The following is a 25025-nucleotide window of genomic DNA, read 5'->3' on the forward strand; positions in this document are numbered from 1 at the left end:
GGATATTCCTCTACAGCTGTGACCTTGTAAGGAATAATTCCTTGTGACTGAGCTGTCCAACTGAAGGTTATAATTCAGACAACAGTAAGGTTCTGTGTTAACATGCACAAAATGCTGGAGGTACTCAGCAGGGTAGGCAGCATCTATGGAAAGGAATAAAGAGTCAATATTTTAGGCTGAGACCCTTCATCAGTCATGACTCTTTTTCCTTTTCATAGATGCTACCTGACCTGCTGGGTTCCTTCAGTATTTTTTGTGTGTTACTCTGGATTTCCAACATCTGTAGAATCCCTTGTGTGTAAGTTGTTATGTTGCCTGCTTGGGCAGGAAGATGATGATGGATTTTTATTCCTGCCTGTGCTTTGATTGTTAAGAATGATTACTTATTTACACACAGCTAAATACACTGGATTGAATTGTTGGTACCTTCTTTGGTCTATTTAGTTCTTCTTCAAGAGCCATGTTGATCAGCGCCAATGTTCCAGAAGTCAGCTGCCAGGATTGGCCAGCCAGCTACTGGCAAAGCATGTGTGACCCTCAACCTTGCAGAATAAAATTGTAGCACCAGTCTCTTCCTAGCCTTTCTATATTTGGACGAGTTTAGTCTGCAAATGAAGCAGAATGTGAAGTGTGTGTTGGCACTTGGCCTCTCCGTGGCTAGGAATGTGTGCCCTCTGATGCCATCTGTCACCACAGGGACCTTTTTGATATCTACTGGATGGGATGTTCTGCACTATAGGCTGAGCTGGGACAGCACCAAAACTGCCCACCATTGTTCAATAGGGAAAAAGGGCAATGTAGGGAAGGGAGAATATCACCCTGTTCCTCAGCTTGTACTGCATCCAGTTACAGGACAGTGGCACAGCAGGCCGGCATAATGGAACAGCTGGCAAAACTACTGCCTCACAGGAGTACAGATCTGGGTTCAATCCTGACATTGGCTGCTGTCACCATGGAGTTTGCACCTTCTCCCCATGTCTGTAAGTGTTTCTTCTAGATCAGGTGTTCCCAAACATTTTTATTCATGGACCAATACCATTAAGCAAGGGGTACTTGGACCCCAGGTTGGAACCACTTGTTTGGTGCTCCAGTTTTCTCTCACATCCAAAAAACATGAGTTAGTAGTTAACTGGCTGCTGTAGATTGCCCCTGATGTGTAGCTGAATGGAACATTCTGGAGGAATTGAAGGGAATATGGGGAAAAACAGGAATTAATATAGGATTAATTAATATAAAGGCATGATTAATGGCTGAGAAACCTGGTAGGGCAAAGGGCCCTTGTTTCCATGCTCTCTTTATTACTTGAAAGCCTAGTCCTCTTATTTATATTCCTCCAATAGCCCTACTTCATTAATTTATCAAACCATTTAGGGCAATACGCACAAAGTGCTGGAGAAACTGGGCAGGTCAGGCAGCATCTATGGATGGGAATAAACAGTCGATGCTTCGGGCCGAGACCCTTCAGGACTCATTTAGGGCTCTTCTTCATTTAGAACAATGAATGGAATTTACCAAATCTGTTCACAAAATGTCTTGTATTTTGAAAGGAATTGCCTGTTTTAAAGTGAGCAGGGATAGATCTGTGGAGTCCTTAGCATTTGCTCGTAGTCTGTGGGTTTTTACAGAATACTTCCTGCAGCTCAATAATGCAAACTCTTCCCCCGTTCTAAAGGATCACATCTCAGCTGGTTGATCTTGTGATTTCTGAGGAGAGAGCTGAATTCTGTAACCTGTCAGTCACATTTGAATGTGCCTGGTTGAGCTTTCAAGGTTATCAGACGGTTGTCAGATAGACGTGCTCCACATCGTTGACATGTGCAGAGCAGGAAGCTCATACTTTTCAGTCTGAACCACTAATGCATTATCGCATGGGACTCAAGCCCAGGGAAATGACTGTAAATGCGTGGCAATGAACAGTTCTCAATACCTTGCTGTCATGCTCTAAATACTTCCTTTCAATGCTTTGAACTTCCCATTGCAAACTCTTCTTGGTATTAGCTGCATTTTTCCGCTTTTTCAGAATCAGAATTAGGTGATGATAAAAATGATGATAAAAAAAATATTTCTTATACAAAACAACAGTTTATTTCCTTGTTCAAGATTCCAGCAGACTTTTGTGTCTCCTGATATGTTCTAGATAAGCAAGGGTATGACAGGTTACTAGGCCGGATAGGAATGTAGAATTGCAACAATATAATCAGACTTGAATTTATAAAAGGGCAGAGCAGCTAGAGTGGCTGAATGGTTTACCTCTGCTCTTATTTTACAAGTCTCTATGCACAAATAGTACTCATATTTCAGCTTGCGTGTTAGCATTCTGAACAGGAACCAGACTGGAGATGTTGGTTGAACCATAGATGCTGTCTGACCTGCTGAATTCCTGTGGCATTTTGTGCATGTAACTCTGGAGATGTTGAGGTTTGTGGGAAGGTTTACGCAATGTGTTCATGAGTTTTCACCCAAACATAAATTTACTTTTGACAATATTCTTTGGAATACCATCAATAATATTACATAAACCTATATAATCACCTTTTTACAGATTATTTTGGCATAGCAGAGGTTTAACATCAATAATTATTTAGTAGGCCCTTAGAGACATTGAATCGGCTATCCTGAGAAAATGTAGTTGTGATGGCAGATTTAAGAACTCAATCACTCATGTCATTCAGTGATCTGATGTACCTACCTTATTGAATAAAGGACAATGCCATTTTTAAAAATTCTCAATAACTTGTTGTCTGTTGTCACCTCATGGAAGTTGGCTCCTTTCTCATTGGCAAAGAATAAATCTGGCTTCCAAATTGAATCCAGCATAGATGGGTCCAAGTCTAGAGAGTCATCAGGGTACTCGCTGTAAGCCAGCCGAGGGTCGTTCCACTGCTGACGCAGGAAAATGTTCAGGCGATAATCCTGCAAAGAATGAAGATGATTAAAACTTCTGAATTTCACTGGTGAACCTTGAAGTGTCTTTAGCATGTCAATCTGGTACATTTGAATCTTTGGTTGAAGCTAAGTATGCAGTGCTGGCAGACATACTGATATTGTTCAGAGCTACAATGCAGTGGTAAGTTGAATCCCAGTCCGTCTTCTTGTTTAAGGAAGTGTTAGGGATCCGATGCCTCTACATTAAGATGAGTCTGTCAACTGATCATTCACCTTTCCTTTATCAGCGGGCGCACACAAGCTGCTGAATTTGCCGATATTGAATAAAATGACCTTTAAAGTATCTGCTATACCTATACATATTACTGGGAGAAATGGTTTATTGATTTAGGTTTATTGGTCTAGGTTTATTGATTATACTGCGTCTTAACTTTCCCACCACTGTGCACGGAATCAAAAATGATTATGGAATGGAAGGATGATATTCAGCCCATCGTACTGTGATGGCAACACCTTAATTGTCGGTGATTCCACCACCAAGATCCAGTAAATCTTCTGGGCTCAAGATAAATCACACTCTGGGAGAAGCTTCTAGTCTACATCAAAGATCATGTCTATCAGGAAACAGGTGAATGACAATTCTCTGAAGAGAATTAGCAGCTATTAATGTCGCTACTGCTACAGTCTACTCATAGCCACACTCTGATAGTGCATGTACTGGCCCTTTTGCAGCTGAATCCTAAGGTTCCACAAGAACATAAAAGACTATAGGGCAGCAACAGGCTATTTCGTACTGCCAGTTTGCCACAATTCAGTCTGAACATGCCTTCAGCTTCCTTCTAAAGTCACTTAATTTGGGGTATCTACTGCAAACACTTGGCCTGTTTGGTTATCATTCATCTAGGGAAGATGTTTGGCACTCCTCCTTGTGAGATGGTGACTATTATGCAGACAAGACTGCCTCCTAGAAGTGAGATGTTATAAGTTCAGGTCTATTTGACGCTAGATAGATTGATAGATAGACAGATACTTTATTGATCCCAAAGGAAATTATCGTGTTACAGTAGCATTACAAGTGCACAGATATACAAATATTAGTAGAGAAGTAAGAAGGAATAAAAAAAATAAATTACCTCAAACAGCCTAACAGGAAAGGGTCATCACTTTCCCAGCTATAGGTTGACTCATTATAGAGCTTAATGGCTGACGGTAAGAATGGCCTCATATAGTGCTCTTTAAAGCAGTACAGTTGTCTCAGTCCATTCCTAAAGGTGCTCCTCTGTTCAGGCAGAGAAACATTGTCCAGAAATGCCAGTATTTTCCATAGGGTCCTTTGTTCGACCACATGCCTCCAGTGTGTCCAGTTTGACTCCTATAACAGAGCCAGCCTTTCTTATCAGTTTATTGAGCTTGTTAGCATCATCCATGCTGACATCATTGCCCCAGCTCACCACTGCATAGAAGATTGTACTGGCAACAACAGACTGGTAGAACATGTGAAGGAGAGGCCTGCATACTCCAAAAGACCTCATTCTCCTCAGGAAGTAGAGGCTACTCTGGCCCTTCTTGTACATAGCCCATGTGTTGGTGCTCCACTCAAGGATGTTGGGAATAGCAAGTGTGGGTGCTGCGGGAGGGGTGTGAAATAGGTGGTAGAGAAGGAGTACAGGAGGTGGGGTGGCATGGGTGCAGACATACTCAGCACTGAGACACCAGGCGAGGTCATTTAATTCCAAACAATTGGTTTATTAATCATTATAGAATATCTCTCTGGTGCTTCCCATCCCTCCCTTCTCTCTTCCCCTTTTCCTGATGATGATTCCCTTTCCCTGCCTCCTTCCCACTCTCAGTCTACAATAGAGACCCATGCCATGTTTGCAGTATACCAGACATTCAAGAATGTCAGGGAAGTGAAGTTCGTGCAGTGAAAATTACGACTGAGAAGGTGCTCAGGAAGCTTAATGGTCTGAGGGTGGATAAATCTCCTGGACCTGATGGAATGCACCCTCGGGTTCTGAAGGAAGTAGCTGGAGAGATTGCGGTGACATTAACGATGATCTTTCAAGAATCGATAGATTCTGACATTGTACCAGATGATCAGAAAGTTACAAATGTTACTTCGCTATTTAAGAAGAGTGGGAGGCAGCAGAAAGGAAACTACAGACCTGTTAGTCGACATCAGTGGTTGGGAAGTTGTTGGAATTGATTGTTAGGGATGAGATTACGGGGTACCTGGAGGCACATGACAAGATAGGCCAAAGCCAGCATGGTTTCCTGAAAGAAAAACCCTGCCTGACAAACCTACTGCAATTCTTTGAGGAAACTACAAGTGGGGTAGACAAAGGAAATGCTGTACACATGGTGTACTTGGATTTTCAGAAGGCTTTTGACAAGGTGACGCACATGAGGCTGCTTAGCAAGATAAGAGCCCATGTAATTACAGGGAAGTTACTAGCATGGCTGGAGCATTGGCTGGTTATCAGAAAACAGACAGTGGGAATAAAAGGATCCTATTCTGGCTGGCTGCCGGTTACCAGTGGAGTTCCACAGGGGTTGGTGTTAGGACCTCTGCTTTTCACGATGTTTCTCAATGATTTGGTCTATGGCATTAATGGATTTTTGGCTAAGTTTGCCGATGATACAAAGATAGGTGGAGGGGTGGGTAGAGTTGAGGAAACAGAGAGCCCGCAGAGAGACTTAGATAGTTTAGGGGAGTGGGCAAAGAAGTGGGAAATGAAATGCAATGTTGGAAAGTGTATGGTCCTGCACTTTGGTGGAAGAAATAAATAGGCTGACTATTATTTAGATGGGGAGAGAATTCAAAATGCAGAGGTGCAAATGGACTTGGGAGTCCTTGTGCAAGATGCCCTTCAAGTTGAGTCAGCTCTGAAGAAGGTGAATGCAATGTTGGCATTCATTTCTGGAGGTATAGAATATAAGAGCAGGGATGTGATGTTGAAGCTCTATAAGGCACTCGTGAGGCCACACTTGGACTATTGTGTGCAGTTTTGGGCACCTTATTTTAGAAAGAATATACTGACATTAGAGAAGGTTCAGACAAGGTTCACGAGAATGATTCTAGGAATGAAAGGATTACCGTATGAGGAACGTCTGACAGCTCTTGGGCTGTATCCCCTGGAGTACAGGAGAATGAGGGGGGATCTAATAGAAACATTCAGAATGTTAAAAGGCCTGAACAGATTAGATATGGGAAAGTTATTTCCCATGGTAGGGGATTCTAGGACAAGAGGGCACAACTTCAGGATTGAAGGACGTCCTGTTAAAACTGAAATGCGGAGAAATTATTTTAGTCAGAAGGTGGTAAATCTGTGGAATTTGTTGCCACGAGCAGCTGTGGAGGCCAAGTCATTGGGTGCATTTAAGATAGAGATAGCTAGGTTCTTGATTAGCCAGGGCATCAAAGGGTGTGGGCTGAAAGCAGGGGAGTGGGGATGACAGGAAGTATTGCAACAGCCCATGAGTGAATTGTGGAGAAAACTTGATGGGCTGAATGGCCCACTTCTGCTCCTGAATCTTATGGTCTTATGTCAGAATCATGTTTTTCATCACCCACATGTCATGAAATTTGCTTTTACTTGCAGCAGCAGTACAGTGCAATGCATAAAATTACTACAGCATTGTGCAAACCCTTAGGCACCCTAGCTATATATAAATATATATACACCCTGGTTATCAGACTCCTGAATGGACTTCTCATACACTAAAAGATTAACTTTTGACTCTCAGTCTACTTTGATCTCTCATGTCCTGCCCTTGTCGACATGCACTGCACTTTCTCTGTAATTGCATCACTATATCCTACATTCTTTTATCTTTCTATCACTTCCACGTACTTATAGATGACATAATCTGTCTGGATGGTGCACAAACAAAAGCCTTTCACTATATGTCAGTACACACAGTGTACCATCACACCAATAAGAACGTCGTGCTTTTATGGGCCATGTTTTGTACCACCACTCTGTACAAAAGAAATTATATTTATGGATTGAACAAACACAAGAGATTCTGCCGAGCTGGAGGCGCTGAGTTCATCTCGCATTTTGTGTGTATTTATGGTTTGAACACTCACTCGTTAATATCTCTATGCACAAACCACGTAAGAATATGAGGAAGCAAAGCTTTGAGTGAGTATCTACCTATTCTCTTATGACATAGGTAGCCTTTCATTCCACTGAGTCTCTGCTAGCTGCCTGAGCAAACACATCAATCTCATTCCCCCACCTATTTCCTATTAGCCTATCTCCTATTTCTGATTAGTCCCAATCCAGCAATTTCACCCTAATTCTCTTCACAAGACGGGTGACCCCAGCCATTATCAATACTGTTCTGAGGTGGTCAGTGGTCGCATAACCCGGACTTGTGATATGCACAAGCTCTTCATACGACCATCCACCACCTGCTCCCATGGCTTCATGTGACCCTGATCCGGGGGGTGGGGGGGGGGGCCTAAGCAGGTGCTACACCTTGCCCAAGGGTGACCTGCAGGCTGGTGGAGGCAAGGAGTGTCTTACATCTCTTTTGTTAGAGACTTTTCTCCACCCTGCCACCCATCCCTGAACAAATAGTTCATACATACTTACTAACTAGATTCTTTCACTTCATTCTGTACACACATCTCTATTTAAAGATACAAGTTTTAAAAAGACACCGTTTTTCTCTACATCAGCAAGTCATCTCACTTGACTTCACAAAAGGTCTTCTAATTCTATCTCTGAACTAAACTGGACCTCTTAGCTTTGCTAAAATCCCTTCATCAAACATGGCTGTTAATATGTTCACTTCCCTGCTGTCCCACATGATTCTCTTTCACTTTGTTCTTGATCTGTTACGCTGTCAGAAGAGTTATTTATCAAGCCTTCATCCTTTCCCTTTGAAACTAGCTTCAAACAAAGCTCAAGGAAACAGACTCTTCTAATGTTTTACAGGGTTAAGGCTTGCTGAAAATCTGTGGGACGAGCCAACGAGACAAACGTTGTTTCTGGCTTTCTCAGTTGCAATAGGAAGACCTAGAAATAAAATTTACGATATTTGCTCTGTGAGCTTCCATGTGAACAATGTATTTCATTGCACATGGAGTATATAACAAAGATCAACTATTCTTTCAGTAAATGAAAATAGCTTGTGGTCCTTCGTTTACAAGTAGTATTGATTTATTACCAAGATATAGTGAAAATATCTTGTTTGCATGCCATCCATGCATAAACACAGGGATTCTGCAGATGTTGTAAATCTTGAGCAACACACACACACACACACACACACACACACACACACACACACACACACACACACACACACACACACACACACACACACACACACACACACACACACACACACACACACACACACACACACAATACTGGTGAAACTCAGCACGTTAGGCAGCCCCTATCAAAGGGAATAAACAGTGGGTGTTTCAGGCAGGGACCCTTTTATCAGGACTGGACAGGAAGTGGGCAGAAGCCAGAACAGGAAAGTTGGGGAGGAAAGGAGGACAAGCTGGCAGGTGATAGGTGAGACCAGATGAGGGGGAAGGTGTGTGGGTGGGGGACGGGGATGACGGGATGAAGTTAGAAGCTGGGAGGGGATTGGCGGGAAAAGCAAAGGGCAGATGAAGAAGGAATCAAATAGGAGAGGAGGGGATTGTAAACCATGAGAGAAGGGGAAGGAGGTATTGGGCAGGTAAGGAGAAGAGAAAGGCTCAGAGTGGAACCAGTATGGAGAATGAAAAAAGAGAGAAGTGAAGCAGGACAAATTACTGGAAAATAGAGAAATCAAATTTCGTGCCAGATTGGAGGCTACCCAGACAGAATGTCAGAATCCGGATCACTTGCATGTGTCATGAAATTTGGTGTTTTGCAGCAGTACTTTCAATAAGTAATAATAAAAAACTGTAAATTACAATAAGAAATAGAATGCAAAAAGGGAGGGGAAATATAGTGAAAAATATAACTTTGATGGCGGAGGGGAAGAAGCTGTTCCTGAAATTTTGAGTTCATGTCATCACATCTTATAGATCCTTCTTGATGATAGCAATGAGAAGACAGCACGTCCAGGGTGATGAAGCTCCTAAATAATGAACTCGATCCTGTGCTGTGGCCCCTCCATGCCAGACAGTGATGCAGAGGGAGGTACAGGGGCCCTGTTTTAGAGCCTGGTGATTAGGACCGAGTGTATGATTGTTTAAAAGCTGCACTGTAATCAATAAACAGCAGCCTGATTTAGGTATTACTGTTGTCCAGGTGATCTAGAGCCAAGTGAAGAGCCAATGAGATTGCATGCACTGTGACCTACTGTGAGATGATAGGTGAGTTTTAATGGGTCTGGGTCCTTGCTTAGGCAGGAGTTGATTCCAGACACTTCATCACAGTAGATGTGAGTGCCACTGGGTGATAGTCATTGAGGCAGCTCATCCTGCTCTTCTTGGGCACTGGTACGATTATCATCCTTTTGAAGCAGGTGGGGACCTCTGACTCCAGCAGTGAGAGATTGAGGTCGATCTTGAACTCTCCTGCAGTTGCTTGCCACAGGCTTTCAGAGTCCTACCAGGTAGACCATCAGGGCCTGATGCCTTGTGAGGGTTCACCCTCTTGAAAGATGTTCTGACTTTGGCTTCTGAGGCAGAGGTCACACGGTCACTGGATGCAGCAGGGATTGGCATAGATGCAGTTTTACTTTCCCTTCAAAATCTGCATAAAAAGTGATGTTCATTCAATTCCATCTCTAACCTCAATCAGAACATGACGCGTTGCTCCTGCAAACCGAGTTTTGCCTCATCATGTAGTAGATGAAGCCACAGGCAGACATGTGGCTGGTGTTGTAAAGCATTGAGCTAACTGCTATGCTATCCCACAGATTTGATGGGCTGAAGGGCATGTTTCTGTGCTGTATGAATCTCTGTACTATCAAATGTACAGGCTCAATTAATCCCCAGATCATAAATCTCCCCACACAAAACAGAATAGGAGAAACTTCCAACAATATGTGTTCAGTATTCATACAGTGATCTGACGTACTTTAACATCTGGGCTGAAGAGGTAGGGGAAGCAGGAATTCAAATTCCCAGAGCATTTCTTTGACTGCTCCACTTGAATTGTTCTATTATGCTCAACGCAGAGGCAAAGGCTAAGAGTTCAGTAGGCTGTGGCTTGAGAAGCCAAGTGGGGAAATTATACAGCACTGTTTGAAAGTAAATCTGATATATTTACAGCACAGATAGAAGATGAGGACAGTCAGCCTCCAGTCAATAAAGGAACTGTGCAGGCTTAGCCTAACTTCCAGCTCTTGGTCAATAGCCTTGTAAATCACAACACATTAAGCATTTAAGCAGGTATTCTTTAATGTGCTTCAGACTGAGTTCCAGATCCCAGCTCCCTTCTGGGTGAATTAATATTTCTTCAATCCTAACCTTTCTGTCTTGCTCTTCTCACATTATTGAAATTTTCTATTAAGGGAAAAAGCTCCTTTCTATCTTGTTTACCAGTCTTGCCTCTCAGAATTTTATATGGCTCAGTTTATTCTCTGCCTTTGTTCCTAAAGAAATAACTCCACTAAACATTCCAGAGCTGGTAATGTGCTTTCAGATGTTCTCTTTTGTTTCGACAAAAATACATTTATTATAAATTCAAGCTACTTGTACGATCACATTACAAACAAAAACTAGACAAAACATGAACTCTGCCATCTTCCCCCTTCCTTCTCAGTCCTGGAGAAGGGTTTTGGTCTGAAACATTGACTATTTATTCATGACCTGCAGAGTTCTTCCAGCATTTTGTGTGTGTTGCTTTGGATTCCAGCATCTGCAGACTTTCTTGTGTTTATGGCTAATGCAGACTAAACTTAACATGTTCTCATCAAGAGTGGCATTTATCCCCTGCGGTGCCCAGCAGTCTCAAAATACTTCTATGTTACCCGGGCATACTGTATGTTCTTTTTCCACTGCTACCCAGGCACAGTCATCTCCCCTGAACAATGCCAGGCAGTCAGCCAAAAGCAGAAACCACCACTGACCAATCAGCAGGACCTACAAATAGCCACCTTTTCATCACCAGGAGACAGCTTGCTAGAATATCCTCCTCCCTTCTTGCTCTCCCCACCCCCTACTGGATGACCGAAGTTGAAGAGGGTGGGGCTAAAATGTTGTCAGAGATCAAGAAGCAGCCCCCTCAGTTTTGAGAATAGGGGCTGCAGTCTTGTACACTCCATGTGCATGTGGTACACGGTCTCTTCCATGTCAGAGAAGCAACAGGCTACTGGAAGATCCAAAAAGCTTGTTATAGGCCACTGCTCTGTGCACCACCCTCCACCACAGGTCCCCAGTGTACAAGGGAAGGATACAGTCATAAAAAGACTTTCATTAGGAACCTCCCTTACTTATTTATCACCTTTCACCCGTACACATTCCCATTCTCATCAAGGATGGTATTTATCCCCGTGGTGTCCAACATTCTTGAAATATTTGTATGTTACCAATGAACATAGAACATAGAACAATACAGCACATTACAGGCCCTTCAGCCCACAATGTTGTGCCAACCCTCAAACCCTGCCTCCCATATAACCCTCCACCTTAAATTCCTCCATATATCTGTCTAGTAGTCTCTTAAATTTCACTAGTGTATCTGCCTCCATCACCGACCCAGGCAGTACATTCCATGCACCAACCACCCTCTGAGTGAAAAACCTTCCTCTAATATCCCCCTTGAACTTCCTGCCCCTTACCTTAAAGTCATGTCCTCTTGTATTGAGCAGTGGTGCCCTGGGGAAGAGGTGCTGGCTGTCCACTCTATCTATTCCTCTTAATATCTTGTATACCTCTATCATGTCTCCTCTCTTCCTCCTTCTCTCCAGAGAGTAAAGTCCTAGCTCCCTTAATCTCTGATCATAATGCATACTCTCTAAACCAGGCAACATCCTGGTAAATCTCCTCTGTACCCTTTCCAATGCTTTCACATCCTTCCTATGGTGAGGCGACCAGAGCTGGACACAGTACTCCAAGTGTGGCCTAACCAGAGTTTTATAGAGCTTTATTGTTTTATTGCCCCGCGACTCTTAAACTCAATCCCTCGACTTATGAAAGCTAACACTCCATAAGCATTCTTAACTGCCCTATCTACCTGTGAGGCAACTTTCAACGGACACTGTGTTCTTTATCCACAGCTACCGGTCACAGATGTACCACCTAAGCATTGCAGGCCATCAGCCTGGCCAGAGCATTCTGCTGCCTATCTGCTTTGTAACGCGAATTGTACACACTGACCACCTCTTAGTCTCTATGCTTTGAGGATGAGCTCCCTGCTCTTTCATCTCATGTATCAGCCACTAAACAAAATGAGTGCAATGTGGTCAATGCTGCTTCCTTATCGTTCCAGAGATTTACCTTTGACACTGAGCTTGGGTGCTGTCTGTGTGGAGGTTGCATGTTCACCCTGTGACACTATGTGTTTCCTCAGGTTTTGTGGTTCCCTTTGCTTGTCGAAGGTGTGCTGGCTGGTTAACTGATTACAGCAAAGGCTTGATGAACTAAATCACCTAATTTTATGCCACAAAATATGAAATCAATCAGTCAAGATTAATTATTACCACTCAACCATCAGGTTCCTGAACTCAGGTGGATAACTTGGCTTTTTAGAATATAAGAACAAGGCGATAATGCTGAAGCTTTATAAGACACTAGCTGCACTTCAAGTATTGTCAACAGTTTTTGTCCCCTTATCTCAAAAAGGATGTATTGTCATTGGAGAGAGTCCAGAGGAGCTTCACGAGGATGATTCAGGGAATGAAGGGGTTAATATATGAGAATCGTTTGGCAGCTTTGGGCCTGTACTCACTGGAATTTAGAAGAATGTGTAGGGATCTCATTGAAAACTACCAAATATTAAAGGAACTAGATAAAGTGGATGTGGAGAGGATGTTTCCTCTGGTGGGGGTATCCTGAACCAGGGGGAAGAGCCTCAAAATTGAGGGATGACATTTTAGAACAGAAGTAAGGAGGAATTTTTTTAGCCAGAGAGTGGTGAATCTGTGGAATGCTCTGCCACAGACTGTGGTGGAGGCCAAGTCCATGGGTATTTTTAAAGCGGAAGTTGATAGATTCTTGATTGGTCAGGGCATCAAGGGATATGGTGAGAGGGCAGGTGTTTGGGTTGAATGGGATCTGGAATCAGCCATGGTGGAATGGCAGAATGAACATGATGGGCTGAATAGCCTGATTCTGCTCCTATGTCATATGGTCTTATGGTCTTCTCTCAACACTGAGCTAATTCCAATATCTATGGGGTCACTTTCATGGACTCTACAACTCATATTCTCAGTATTAATTAATTAACCAATGAAATAATTAATAATTAAAATATATTTATATAAATAATATGTAATGCTATTATTTGTTTCAATATTTATCAATAAACATATATATTTGCTTATTTTTTTTACTATTTTTGTATTTACACAGTTTATCTTCTTTACACGCTGGTTGCCGCCTGTCAGTCTTTGTGTGACATTTTTATTATTTTGTTGTATTTCTTTGTTCTACTGTGAATGCCTGCAAGAAAATGAATCTCAGTGTAGCATATGGTGACAAAAGATTCAAAGTACATTTATTATGAAAGGATGTATGCAGAATACAACTCTGAGATTCGTTCTTCTGCAGGCAGCCACAAAACAAAGAAACACCTCCACCCCCCACCAGGAAGGCCTCCAAGCTCTCTGTTCCTTTCTGGGCTCCAAACCCAACCAGTTCCCCTCCATCACCACTTTCCTCTGCTGTCAGAACTTGTCCTCACTCTCAATAAATTCTCCTTCTTTCCTTCAAGCGAATGGTTTAGCCATGGCCACTCGCATGGGTCCTAGCTATGCATGCCTTTTTGTCAACTACATGGAATAGTCTATGTTCTAAGTCTATATTGGTAATACTCTCCAACTTTTCCTACGCTACATCGACATCTGCATTGGTGTTGCTGCCTGCATCTATGTGGAACTCAATGACTTCATCAACTTTGCCTCCAACTTCATCTCTCCCTCAAATTTAAGTGTTCCATTTCCAACATCTCTCTCTCTCTCTTTCCTCGATCTCACTGTCTCTGTCTCTGGAGACAGCTTATCTATGATGTCTATTATAAACCCACTGACTCTCACTACCTGGACTATGCATCTTCTTGTTTTCCGTAACTTCCCCCATCTCTAACGGGATGCTACCACCAAGAACATTTTTCCCTACCCCCCACTTTCTGCTTTACACAGAGATCGCTCCCTATGTGACTCCCTTGTCCATTTGTCCCTCCCTACTGATCTCCCCCCTTGCACTTATCCTTGCAAGTGGAACAAGCGCTACACCTCCTCCCTCACTACCATTCAAGGCCCCAAACTATCCTTCCAGGTGAGGCGACACTTCACCCATGAGTCTATTGGGTCACATACTGTGTCCGGTGTTCCCTGTATATCGGTGAGACCCAATATAGATTGGGAGACCACTTTGCTGAACACCTACACTCCATCTGCCAGAAAAAGACAGTGGCCACCCTTTTTAATTCCACTTCCCATTCCCATTCCGACATGTCGGTCCATGGTTTCCTCTAATGTCACGATGACCCCACACTCATGTTGGAGGAGTAACACCTTATATTCCGTCTGGGTATCCTCCAACCGGATGGCATGAACACCGATTTCTCGAACTTCCGTTAATGTCCCTCCAGCCTTCACCATTCCCCATTCCCATTTCCCTTTCTCATCTTATCTCCTTGCCCACCCATCGCCTCCCTCTGGTGCTCCTCCTCCTTTTCTTTCTTCCATGGCCTTCTGTCTTCTCCTATCAGATTTCCCCTCCTCCAGCCCCTATATCTCTTTTACCAATCAACTTCCCAGCTCTTTACATCATCCTTCCCCCTTTCCCGGTTTCTCCTATCATCTTGAGGTTCTTCCTCCCCTGCCCCCACCTTCTAACTCAGACTCATTTTCTTTCCTCCAGTCCTGATGAAGGGTCTCGGCCCGAAACTTCGAATGTTTACTCTTTTCCCTAGATGCTGCCTGGCCTGCTGACTTCCTTCAGCATTGTGTTTGTGCTGCAAGCAAACATCAATCAACTAACATGCAAAAAAAGAACAAATTGTGCCAACAGCATAAAACAAGTGAGCAACACATAGAATATTAGACTTCAAACCAGGAGTCCAGTGGTATTCAGTTTAGGTCAGTTCAGTGCCATATCGTTGGCCCACTGCAGGCTGCACACAAAGCCATTCTTAGCTGAAAGGCCCCAATCAAAACCGCTCAAAAACAGCAAAAAAAAGAGTAACCAGAATGCAGAAATACATGCGCCATGAAACTCAAAGTTCCTCAGAATGAATCTACAGCTTTGCTGACCAATCCTTGCAGCCTGGAACCGAAGGCTCCTGCACTTTCCTCAAGGTAAAGCAGACAGCAGCTAGTAACAGCCAGAGGAAGACCGATCAAATGCAGGCAGATGACTCTGAGCACCCGCTCTTGTCCTTGTTAACATCAGCCTTGCTTGATGCCTCAATCGGAGTGAAGCAATGGAACCGATCACGGGTTCATGCTGTCAGCATCGCCCCGACTCCAGGCCTTCAATCTGTACACTTCGCTCCAATCCTCAACAAGCTCTCTCAGAGACAGCAAACAGCCAGATTGCTCAATTGGCCCAAAACACACCATCAAAATGTAAATCACAGGTTTTAAATGCAAGCAACTTAGTTGTAAAATCATATTAGAACGAAGAAGTAAAAGAACTAATTTTGTGAACTGTTGGCAAGAAGTTGCCACTGGTCACATTGCTCGTTGGTACCACCTTATAATAAATTTACCTTGAACTCTGAATTTTGACTTTAGAATACATTTGTTGTGAACTGGGACACTATATAATTGTGATATCCTCACTGCCAGTATGTGATAGATAGACATCTGTTTCAACAGCCCTTTCGCAGATATACTTCTCTCAAGAGATGCTTTGTTAATATGTGGATATTAGGCAAGGGCAATTAATACAGTTAAAGTCAGCTGGCTACTGTAAACTCCCATTTGTTATTTGTATTTGTAATATCTCAGTAGCGGAACACTACAGACCACATCTTGCAATACCAAGGAATTGTGTTTTTTTATTGTACCAAAGTCTTGTTTTGCACATTCTGTTTTCTTCACTGCCTAGTGTGACTTTGTATAATTTATGTTATGTTATGCTAAGTTTATGGTTCACTCTCCTCTCCTAAGATACCCTTTCTTCTCCAGCCTTTTACCTTTTCCACTAATCACCTCCCAGCTTCTTAATTCATACCCCCTTCTTCCCCCCACCAACCTGGCTTCACCTCTCAATTTCTTGCTTGTACTCCTCCCCCTCCCCACCTCCTTTGTCTGGATTCTTCCCCCTTTCTTTCCAGTTCTAATGCAGGGTCTCGGCCCAAAATGGCGACTGTATGTTCTGCGTGTGGTCTGAATCTATGAGCCTGTGATGATGTTGCAAGCAAGTTTGTCATTGTGCCTGTACCTCACTGTGCTTGTGGAGGTAAGAACAAACTCAGCTTGACTTGACTAATAAACATACTAATTCTGTTGACACAAGAGACCGCAGGGATGGGGAATCAGGAACAACACGCAAAGATACTGGAGGAACTCAGTAGGCCAGGCAGCATCTACAGAGGAAAATGGACTGTCATCATTTTGGGTCATGACCCTTCATCCGGACTGGGAAGAGGGGATCTAGACAGTATTAAAAATGTAGATGGAGGGGTTGGAGCAAGAGCTGGCAGGTGATAGGTGGATCCAGGTGAGTAGGGTGTGAGAAACAGCACCTGTACAAGAGGTGTACAAGATATTAAGAGGAATAGACAGAGTGGACAGCCAGCGTCTCTTCCCCAGGGCACCACTGTTCAGTACAAGAGGACATGGCTTTAAGGTAAGGGGAGAGAAGTTCAAAGGGGATATATAAGGAAGGTTTTTCACTCAGAGAGTGGTTGGTGCATGGAATGCACTGCCTGAGTCAGTGGTGGAGGTAGATACATTAGTAAAGTTTAAGAGACTACTAGACAGGTATATGGAGGAATTTAAGGTGGGGTTTGAGGGTCGGCAAAACATTGTGGGCCGAAGAGCCTGTAATGTGCTGTACTATTCTATGTTCTATGTTCTCATATTCCATCTGGGCAGTCTCCAACCTGAAGCATGAACACTGAATTCTCAAACTGCAGTAACTCCTCCAACTCTATCCCTTCAGTATTTTCTTTCTTTTCACTTTCCTTCTGATCCAATTAGTCCCCATCACCCTGTCTTTTCCCCTCCTCGCCCTCTTGACCACCAACACACTCCTTCCATTGGTTTCCCTCCACACCTCCCTCACTTTGTCCCATGGTCCACCTTCCTCTACTTTCATATCCTATCTTTTTCGGTCCATCAGCCCTTGTTCTATGCTCCACTGTTCACCTCCCAACTTCACAAATCATTCCCATTCCCCCCCCCCACCTCCCTCATCTGCCAGTTACCCCTCTTCACCTGGATCTAGCTATCACCTCCCAGCTTCACAAATCATTCCAAATCCCACCTCCCTCATCTGCCAATCACTCCTCCACAACTAGATCCACCTATCACCACCCAGCTAAACACATCATTCCCACAATCCCTCCCCTCACCTCCCTCATCTTCCAATCAATCCTCTTCACCTGTATCCACCCATCACCTCCCAGCTTCACAAATAATTCCTGCTCCCCCTTCCCTGGTCTGCCTATCATTCCTCCTCGCCTGGATCCACCCATCACTTGCCAGCTCTTTCTCCACCCCTTCCCTCCACCTTTCTATACTGGCCATCTCCCCTTTTCCTTTCCAGTCCCAGTAAAAGGTCTGAACCTGAAAGTGGGATGTCCATCTCCCCCCATAGCTGCTGCCTGACTCGTTGAGTTTGTCCAATGTTTTCCGAATTGCTGTTAAGTCTGCATCTCTTCTCAGCCACTTTATTTACTAGTTCAGCAGAAACCTGGAGGTCTGAACTCCAAGGTTCCTTTTCTTTGTAGGGTGCTAACATATTTTTCATCTGTTTAGAGGTACAGGGAACCAACTGTTTTTTTCATGGAGCAATATACAGATTTGAAGCAGGTACTTCAGCTCAGCAATCCATATATTAATCACATTCTCTGATTTCCCTACATTCCTGTCAACTCCCAGAGATTCTACCATCATTGCTAGGGGCAATTTACAGTGGACCAATCAACTCAAGTCTTATTGGGACGTGGTTGAAAACTGGAACACCCATAAAACCCACACATTCACAGTGAGAGCATGCAAACTCTGCACAGGCAGCACCTGATGTCAGGATTGAGCCCAGGTCACTGGCACAGTAAGGCAATGGTTTAACTAACTGTGTCACTTATTTATTGCCCATTGCTAAAAGCCCTGTGAACCAATTAGTTTCTGGGTCACTTCAAGTCGTGGTTAAATGTCAGTCATATCAGTTGATATAGACATAGAACATGAAACCGATCAGCACAGTTCAGCCCACAATATTTAACCAAGATTAATTTAGTGCATCTCATGGAGCCTTTCATTTTATTTTCATCCGTGTCCCTATCTCAGAGTCTCTAAAATATCCCTTATGAATCTATCTGCTAGTGAAATTGTGTTAAAAATACAATTATATCAGAGATAAACCTGATTCTGATAGTTGCCAGAGACTCAGTGTGCTGAAAGCCCTTGTCTGTGTATGTTTCCCATGAACCCACCTATTTGCATTCTTACCTTTCATCCTACATAAAAACGCATGTGAAAACCTACTCAGAATCAAAATGTCAGTTACGTTTTCTCTGATCAGAGCTGTGAGTTTGCATTTTACAACCAAAAGAGAAAAGCGCTTTGTTTAACTCAGATGCACCGAGGGTATTAGCGTGCCACGATGGCACAGCAGGTAGTACTGCGGCCCCAGAACCCAAGGAAACCAGTTTCCGTTGTGACCTCTGGCAAACTTCAAGCTGTGTGGTTCCTCCCTGTGGCCATGTGAGTTTTCCCAGGATGTTCCTGTTTCCTCCCACATCCCAAAGGTGGGCTGCTTGGTCAACCGACTACAGCAAATCCTGTTCAGTGTAGGTGGGTGGTGGGAAAGTCATGGTGAAGGTGCTCTACATGTGAGAGAGAATAGGTTAAAGGGAACTAAGTGGGGGATTGGAATTGCTCTGAGAGCTGGCAATGACACAAAGGTTTGAATAGTCTCCATCTATGAGGAGACTGAGGGGTGACTTGTAGAAGTTCAAAATAAATTTATTATCGGAGTATGTAAACTATATAAAACATTAAGATTCATACAATTTCTTCTCCCTCCTGCCGTCTGGGAAGAGGCTCCGAAGCACTCGGGCTCTCACGGCCAGACTATGTAACAGTTTCTTCCTCCAAGCTATCAGACTCTTCAATACCCAGAGCCTGGACAGACACCTTGTCCTATTGTCATGTTTATTATTTATTGTAATGCCTGCACTGTTTTTGTGCACTTTATGCAGTCCAGTGTAGGTCTGTAGTCTAGTGTAGCTTTCTCTGTGTTGTTTTTGTTTTTACGTAGTTCAGTCTAGTTTTTTGTACTGTGTTCATGTAACACCATGGTCCTGCAAAACGTTGTCTCATTTTTACTATGCAGTTATGGTCGAAATGACAATAAAAGTGACTTGACTTGACTTGCAGGCACCCAAAGGAAAATAAAGAAATTTAATAGAGACCATTAAAAACATACATAACAAAGACTGATGTCCAATGTGCAAAAGAGGACAAATCGTGCAAATAATAAAAAAAAGTAAATACAGTGGATCCTGGTTAATTGGGACACATTGGAACCAATACATGTTGGCCCAATTAACCAAAGCTTCAGGAAATAGTTAAAAGATATATAAAAGGTAAACTACCATTTAGCTGAGTAACAATTTATGTATTTAAATGAAATACAGAACAAATTAGAACACTACCAATACCCCTTCAGTGCTCTGAACTGTGTATTAATTCCGAATAGTTACCGATGCAGGAATTCATTAGATGTTTTCTTTTGATTGACTGTAAATGGACTAAATCAGCACAGACACATCCAGTGCCTTCATACAATGCTTTAGACAACTGCATATTCCAAATCCTCATTTCCATCGTAACATTGTTGATACCTTCAAATTCTTCATCATTCCTAACTCGTTGAAGTAGTGAAATCATTTCATTACCACTCCTAGCCGTTTCTGGTAACTACAAGCCCGAATGCATGGAACTGCAAGTGAGCGAAACAGTTCCAAATTGTCCTACCGCTTATTTCTCACCAATTATCGGTGTCAGAAATCATTGCCTTTTGAGCTCAAATATATGCAGTTGATGCTTGTTAAAAATTGATTGCTCTAAACACAGTATTGCAGCTAACAGCCATACAGTTGCACGTGACTGGCGCTGGTCAGAAGCCGTTTGGCAAAAGTCTGTCATCCCAATTAAGCGGCATAGTGTGCAAAATAAATGAAGGGAGTCCTGGCTTTATTCTCAATTTAGTTTTAATTCTTTAGGAGTTGTCCCAAATAAATGGCTATGTGATTAATGAGAATCCTTTGTAAATAATACTGAGAACATGGGCTGCAGATTCTCTGAAAGTGAGTCTACAGACTGTGGAATCATGCACACTAGTCTATGCATGGATTCACGGAGTAGAGAGTTATAATCTTTCTTCCCCATGTTAGAGGTATCAGAAGCAAGAAGGCACTTGTTCATGGTGTGAGGGAGGGATTTTAAATGAAGATCTGAGATAATGTTATTTACACATAGGGGCTGAGATCAGCAACTTGCTGCCAATACTTGTGGAGACAGATGAAACCACTATTGAATCATTAGAATGTCCTAAAAAGACACTTAGGCAAGATATAGAACAGTGGTTCCCAACTTGGGGTCCACAGACCCTTCGGTGAACGCTAAGGCTCCATGGCATAATAAAAAGGTTGGGACTCCCTGATAAAGAAGAATATGAATTTAACGTGGGCACGTGGTGTTAGTGTAGATGGGCAAAATGGTCAGGAAGCACAGAACGGGCTGAAGGGCCTGTTTCTCTGTGATACAACTCTTTGAATAAACACACATAAAATGGTGGAGGAACTCAGCAGGCCAGGCATCCTGATGAAGGGTCTCAGCCCAAAACGTCAACTGTTTATTCTTTTCTTAGATGTGGCCTGGCCTGCTGAGTTCCTCCAGCATTTTCTGTGTGTTGCTTGGATTTCCAGCATCTGCAAATTTTCTCTCGTTTGTGATTAGACAGTTCTTTGAATGTTGGAGATAAGTGGGTCTCTGGAAACATTAACGAGGAGAAGGGCAGAAAGAAACAGAAGGGAATGCCTATGATCGAGTGGAAGGGAGGCAAGGCTCGGGGATGAGATGGTTGATGGCCTAAGTCAATGAAAAATGGCAATGGAACATGCAAAATAAAGGAACAGATGTGTCTCAAAGATATATAAATGAAAATAAGAGAATCATCACTTCAACTTAGTCAGTTCAATGTGGTGGTTGCAAGATCAGTGTGCCATGTTGAAAGACCTGTTTGAAGCCCTGCTGAGAACACTGCCAAACAGTTCATAAATTTCAAGAAACAGAATCAAAATCAGCTTCATTATACTTTAAAATTTGTCTTGCAGTAGGATTGCAGTGCAAGACATAAGCATTACTTAGGTTACAAAACAAATAAAAGATTAATTTTGAGATCGTGTTCATTGGTAGTAATCAGGAGGCCAAAACAAGTATGAAGGGGCTGAGGTACAGGGAAGTTTCCGATTTGCAGTTTATAGCTCAAGGAAAGGAAAATTAATGCATGACCTCATTAAAGCACATAAAATATTAAACATAACAGATAAACCTAATTTTACTATAATGGAGATCAGATAGTGGAATATGATTAGGCAAAAACTTAAATAGGTCTGCTAGAGGAGACAAAACCATTAGATGATTGTTAAACAGAGGCAGATAATACATGGAGAAAACTAATTTAATATAAGAATGAACCTCAATGGTAGAATGACTTTCTTCATTCTTGGCTCTGGTGAAGCTTACAAGTCAATAGTGGGAGAGTCAAGGACCAAAGGGCACAGGCTCAGAACAGGATGTCCATTTAGAACAAAGATGAGAGGAAATTTCTTCAGCCAGAGGGTGGTGAATCTTTGGAATTCTTTATCACAGACGGCTGTGGGGAGCTAAGTAATTGGGTATATTTAAAGCAGAGGTTAATAGGTTCTGTATTGCACTGTACTCCTGCTACATAAAGGAACAAATTTCATGACATATGTGAGTAATGATAAACCTGATTCTGATACAGGTCTCTATTGTAGACTGAGAATAGAACATAGAATAGTACAGCACATTACAGGCCGTTCGGCCCACAATGTTGTGCCGACCCTCAAACCCTGCCCCACATATAACCCCCCACCTTAAATTCCTCCGTATACCTGTCGAGTAGTCTCTTAAACTTCACTAGTGTATCTGCCTCCACCACTGACTCAGGCAGTGCATTCCACGCACCAACCACTCTCTGAGTGAAAAACCTTCCTCTAATATCCCCCTTGAACTTCCCTCCCCTTACCTTAAAGCCATGTCCTCTTGTACTGAGCAGTGGTGCCCTGGGGAAGAGGCACTGGCTATCCACTCTATCTATTCCTCTTAATATCTTGTATATCTCTATCATGTCTCCTCTCATCCTCCTTCTCTCCAAAGAGTAAAGCCCTAGCTCCCTTAATCTCTTATCATAATGCATACTCTCTAAACCAGGCAACATCCTGGTAAATCTCCTCTGTACCCTTTCCAATGCTTCCACATCCTTCCTATAGTGAGGCAACCAGAACTGGACACAGTACTCCAAGTGTGGCCTAACCAGAGTTTTATAGAGCTGCATCATTACATCGCGTCTCTTAAACTCTATCCCTCGACTTATGAAAGCTAACACTCCATAAGCATTCTTAACTCCCCTATCTACCTGTGAGGCAACTTTCAGGGATCTCTGGACATGTACCCCCAGATCCCTCTGCTCCTCCACACTCCCAAGTATCCTGCCATTTACTTTGTACTCTGCCTTGGAGTTTGTCCTTCCAAAGAACCACCTTACACTTCTCCGGGTTGAACTCCATCTGCCGCTTCTCAGCCCACTTCTGCATCCTATCAATGTCTCTCTATAATCTTCGACAATCCTCTACACTATCTACAACACCACCAACCTTTGTGTCGTCTGCAAACTTGCCAACCCACCCTTCTACCCCCACACCCAGGTCGTTAATAAAAATCACGAAAAGTAGAGGTCCCAGAACAGATCCTTGTGGGACACCACAAGAATAGGAAGAGGACAGGGAGAGGGGGAATCATGGTTAGGAAGAGGGGAAGGAAGGGGGGGGGGGAGAGCTGGAAGTACCATAGAGACATTCTGTAATGTTCAATAACCAGTTGTTTGGAATCAAATGACCTTGCCTAGTGTCTCAGGGCTGGGTGTGTCTGCACCCACATCTCAGCACTCCTTGTCTGCCACCTGTCCACACACTCTCCACGGCCTTTCACCCTCTCCATACCCAATATCATTTGCTCCTGCCAGATTTATAAACTCACTCTCCACTCCACGTTGACAAATACTGTACTGTGCAAAAGTCTTAGACTTTCGGTATTTTCTTAATGTTTCAGTTTACATCTTTTCAAGACACAATATCTGTTTCTTTCCATGTCCTATCACCATCATCCTCTGCCTTATACAATCAACTCCAAATCCCATTTACCTTCTCACAGACAACAGACAATAGGTATCCTTCTGGCTCTTCTCCTGTCTTTCTGTTTCCCAAACCCTGGTTGCCTCTAACATGATTTTTACTGGAGATCATCGAACTGTCCCTCTCTCCACAGATGCTGCCTGGCCTGCAGAATACCTGCGGTACATCTTGTTTTTATATCACTTTCTATGTCATCACTTGCACCTTGAATAAACCTTTGTCTCGTCATCACATTGGCACTCCATCTCCTCAAAGACCCTCACAAAAGTAACATAAATTAAAGCTTGTATGTGTTATATAACCCCTCAAGCTTCCTTTGTCATCGAATAAGTTCATTCGTGATATAACCATTGACCTGAACTCCATTCTTCTGTCTGCTCTCAATCAACTTCCTAATTGTTTTTTTATCAAAAGCCAATCAAGGCCTTGAATATGCTTAATGATTCTGGCTCCATTAGTTTGAGTGGTAGAGAATTCTTCATCATTGCTCTGTTAAATGGGTGACTGGTTAATAGATCCAGAGCATTAAGAGAAGTACAGGGCAACAGGTCCTTCAGTTTGAGATTTCTGATGTGTTGTTGGGCTAGACCGGCACCACAGGCAAAAGAATATTTCTCTGTACCTGGAAAGTTTTAGATCAGCAGGTGGGATATTCTAGTGTTGGAAGAGGGAACATGAAAAAAAAACAGAAAAAATGGTTGATAGCAATCAAATTGTCTGTTAAAAGTATACCTAAGAGAAATGTATGTGGAAAACTATAGCGAAGTTCAGAAGGCGTATACATAATAATAACATTGAATTGAAACTTGAAAGTTTTCTGATCTTCAGATTCAAGTGGTGTAATGACACAAATTAATGATACATTTATGATATTTAGCAGGCTAAAGGGTGAACAGAAATTTTTTATGATAAGAAAAACAGAAAGAGAAGTTTTCTCTCTGTTTTTTTTTTAAATGTCACTGCTGCCTGAATTGTAGATTATTAACTATAAGGAGAAATTAGTCAAATTTGGGTTGTTTTTTTTCTGGTGCATCAGAAACTGTTGGGGGAGAATTGACGGAAGTGCATGAAATTATGAGAGGTACAGCTAGGGTAGACAGTCAAAGTCGTTGTCCCAGATTGGAGATGGAACAGAATATAGAACAGTACAGCACAGGAACAGGCCCTTCAGCACAGAACGTTGTGCCAAACTAATTATATTAGTAGTCAAAGGCACAACTAAACTCATCCTTCTGCCTACACTATGTCCGTATCCGTCCACTTTCTGCACATTCCATTTCCTGTGCCTAATTAAAAGCCCCTTGAACCCCACTGTTGTATTTGCCTCCAACACTACCACAGGCAATGCATTCCAGGCATTCACCACCCTTCGTTTTAAAAAAAACTTGCTCT

At 42.8% G+C, this 25025-nt stretch overlaps 1 protein-coding gene across 3 annotated transcripts in view; it reads right to left on the bottom strand.

Annotated features, from left to right (window-relative positions):
* The window catches only part of glra3 (glycine receptor, alpha 3), a 241766-nt gene that overhangs the window by 102452 nt on the left and 114289 nt on the right, over positions 1-25025 (bottom strand). For all 3 annotated transcript variants that reach the window (XM_073048025.1, XM_073048024.1, XM_073048026.1), the window contains exon 4: positions 2690-2913. In XM_073048025.1, the coding sequence (XP_072904126.1) occupies positions 2690-2913 (224 nt within the window). The remainder of the gene's footprint in view (positions 1-2689; positions 2914-25025) is intronic.

The sequence above is a fragment of the Hemitrygon akajei genome, chromosome 6 (genome assembly GCF_048418815.1).
Source record: "Hemitrygon akajei chromosome 6, sHemAka1.3, whole genome shotgun sequence".
Lineage (NCBI taxonomy): Eukaryota > Metazoa > Chordata > Chondrichthyes > Myliobatiformes > Dasyatidae > Hemitrygon > Hemitrygon akajei.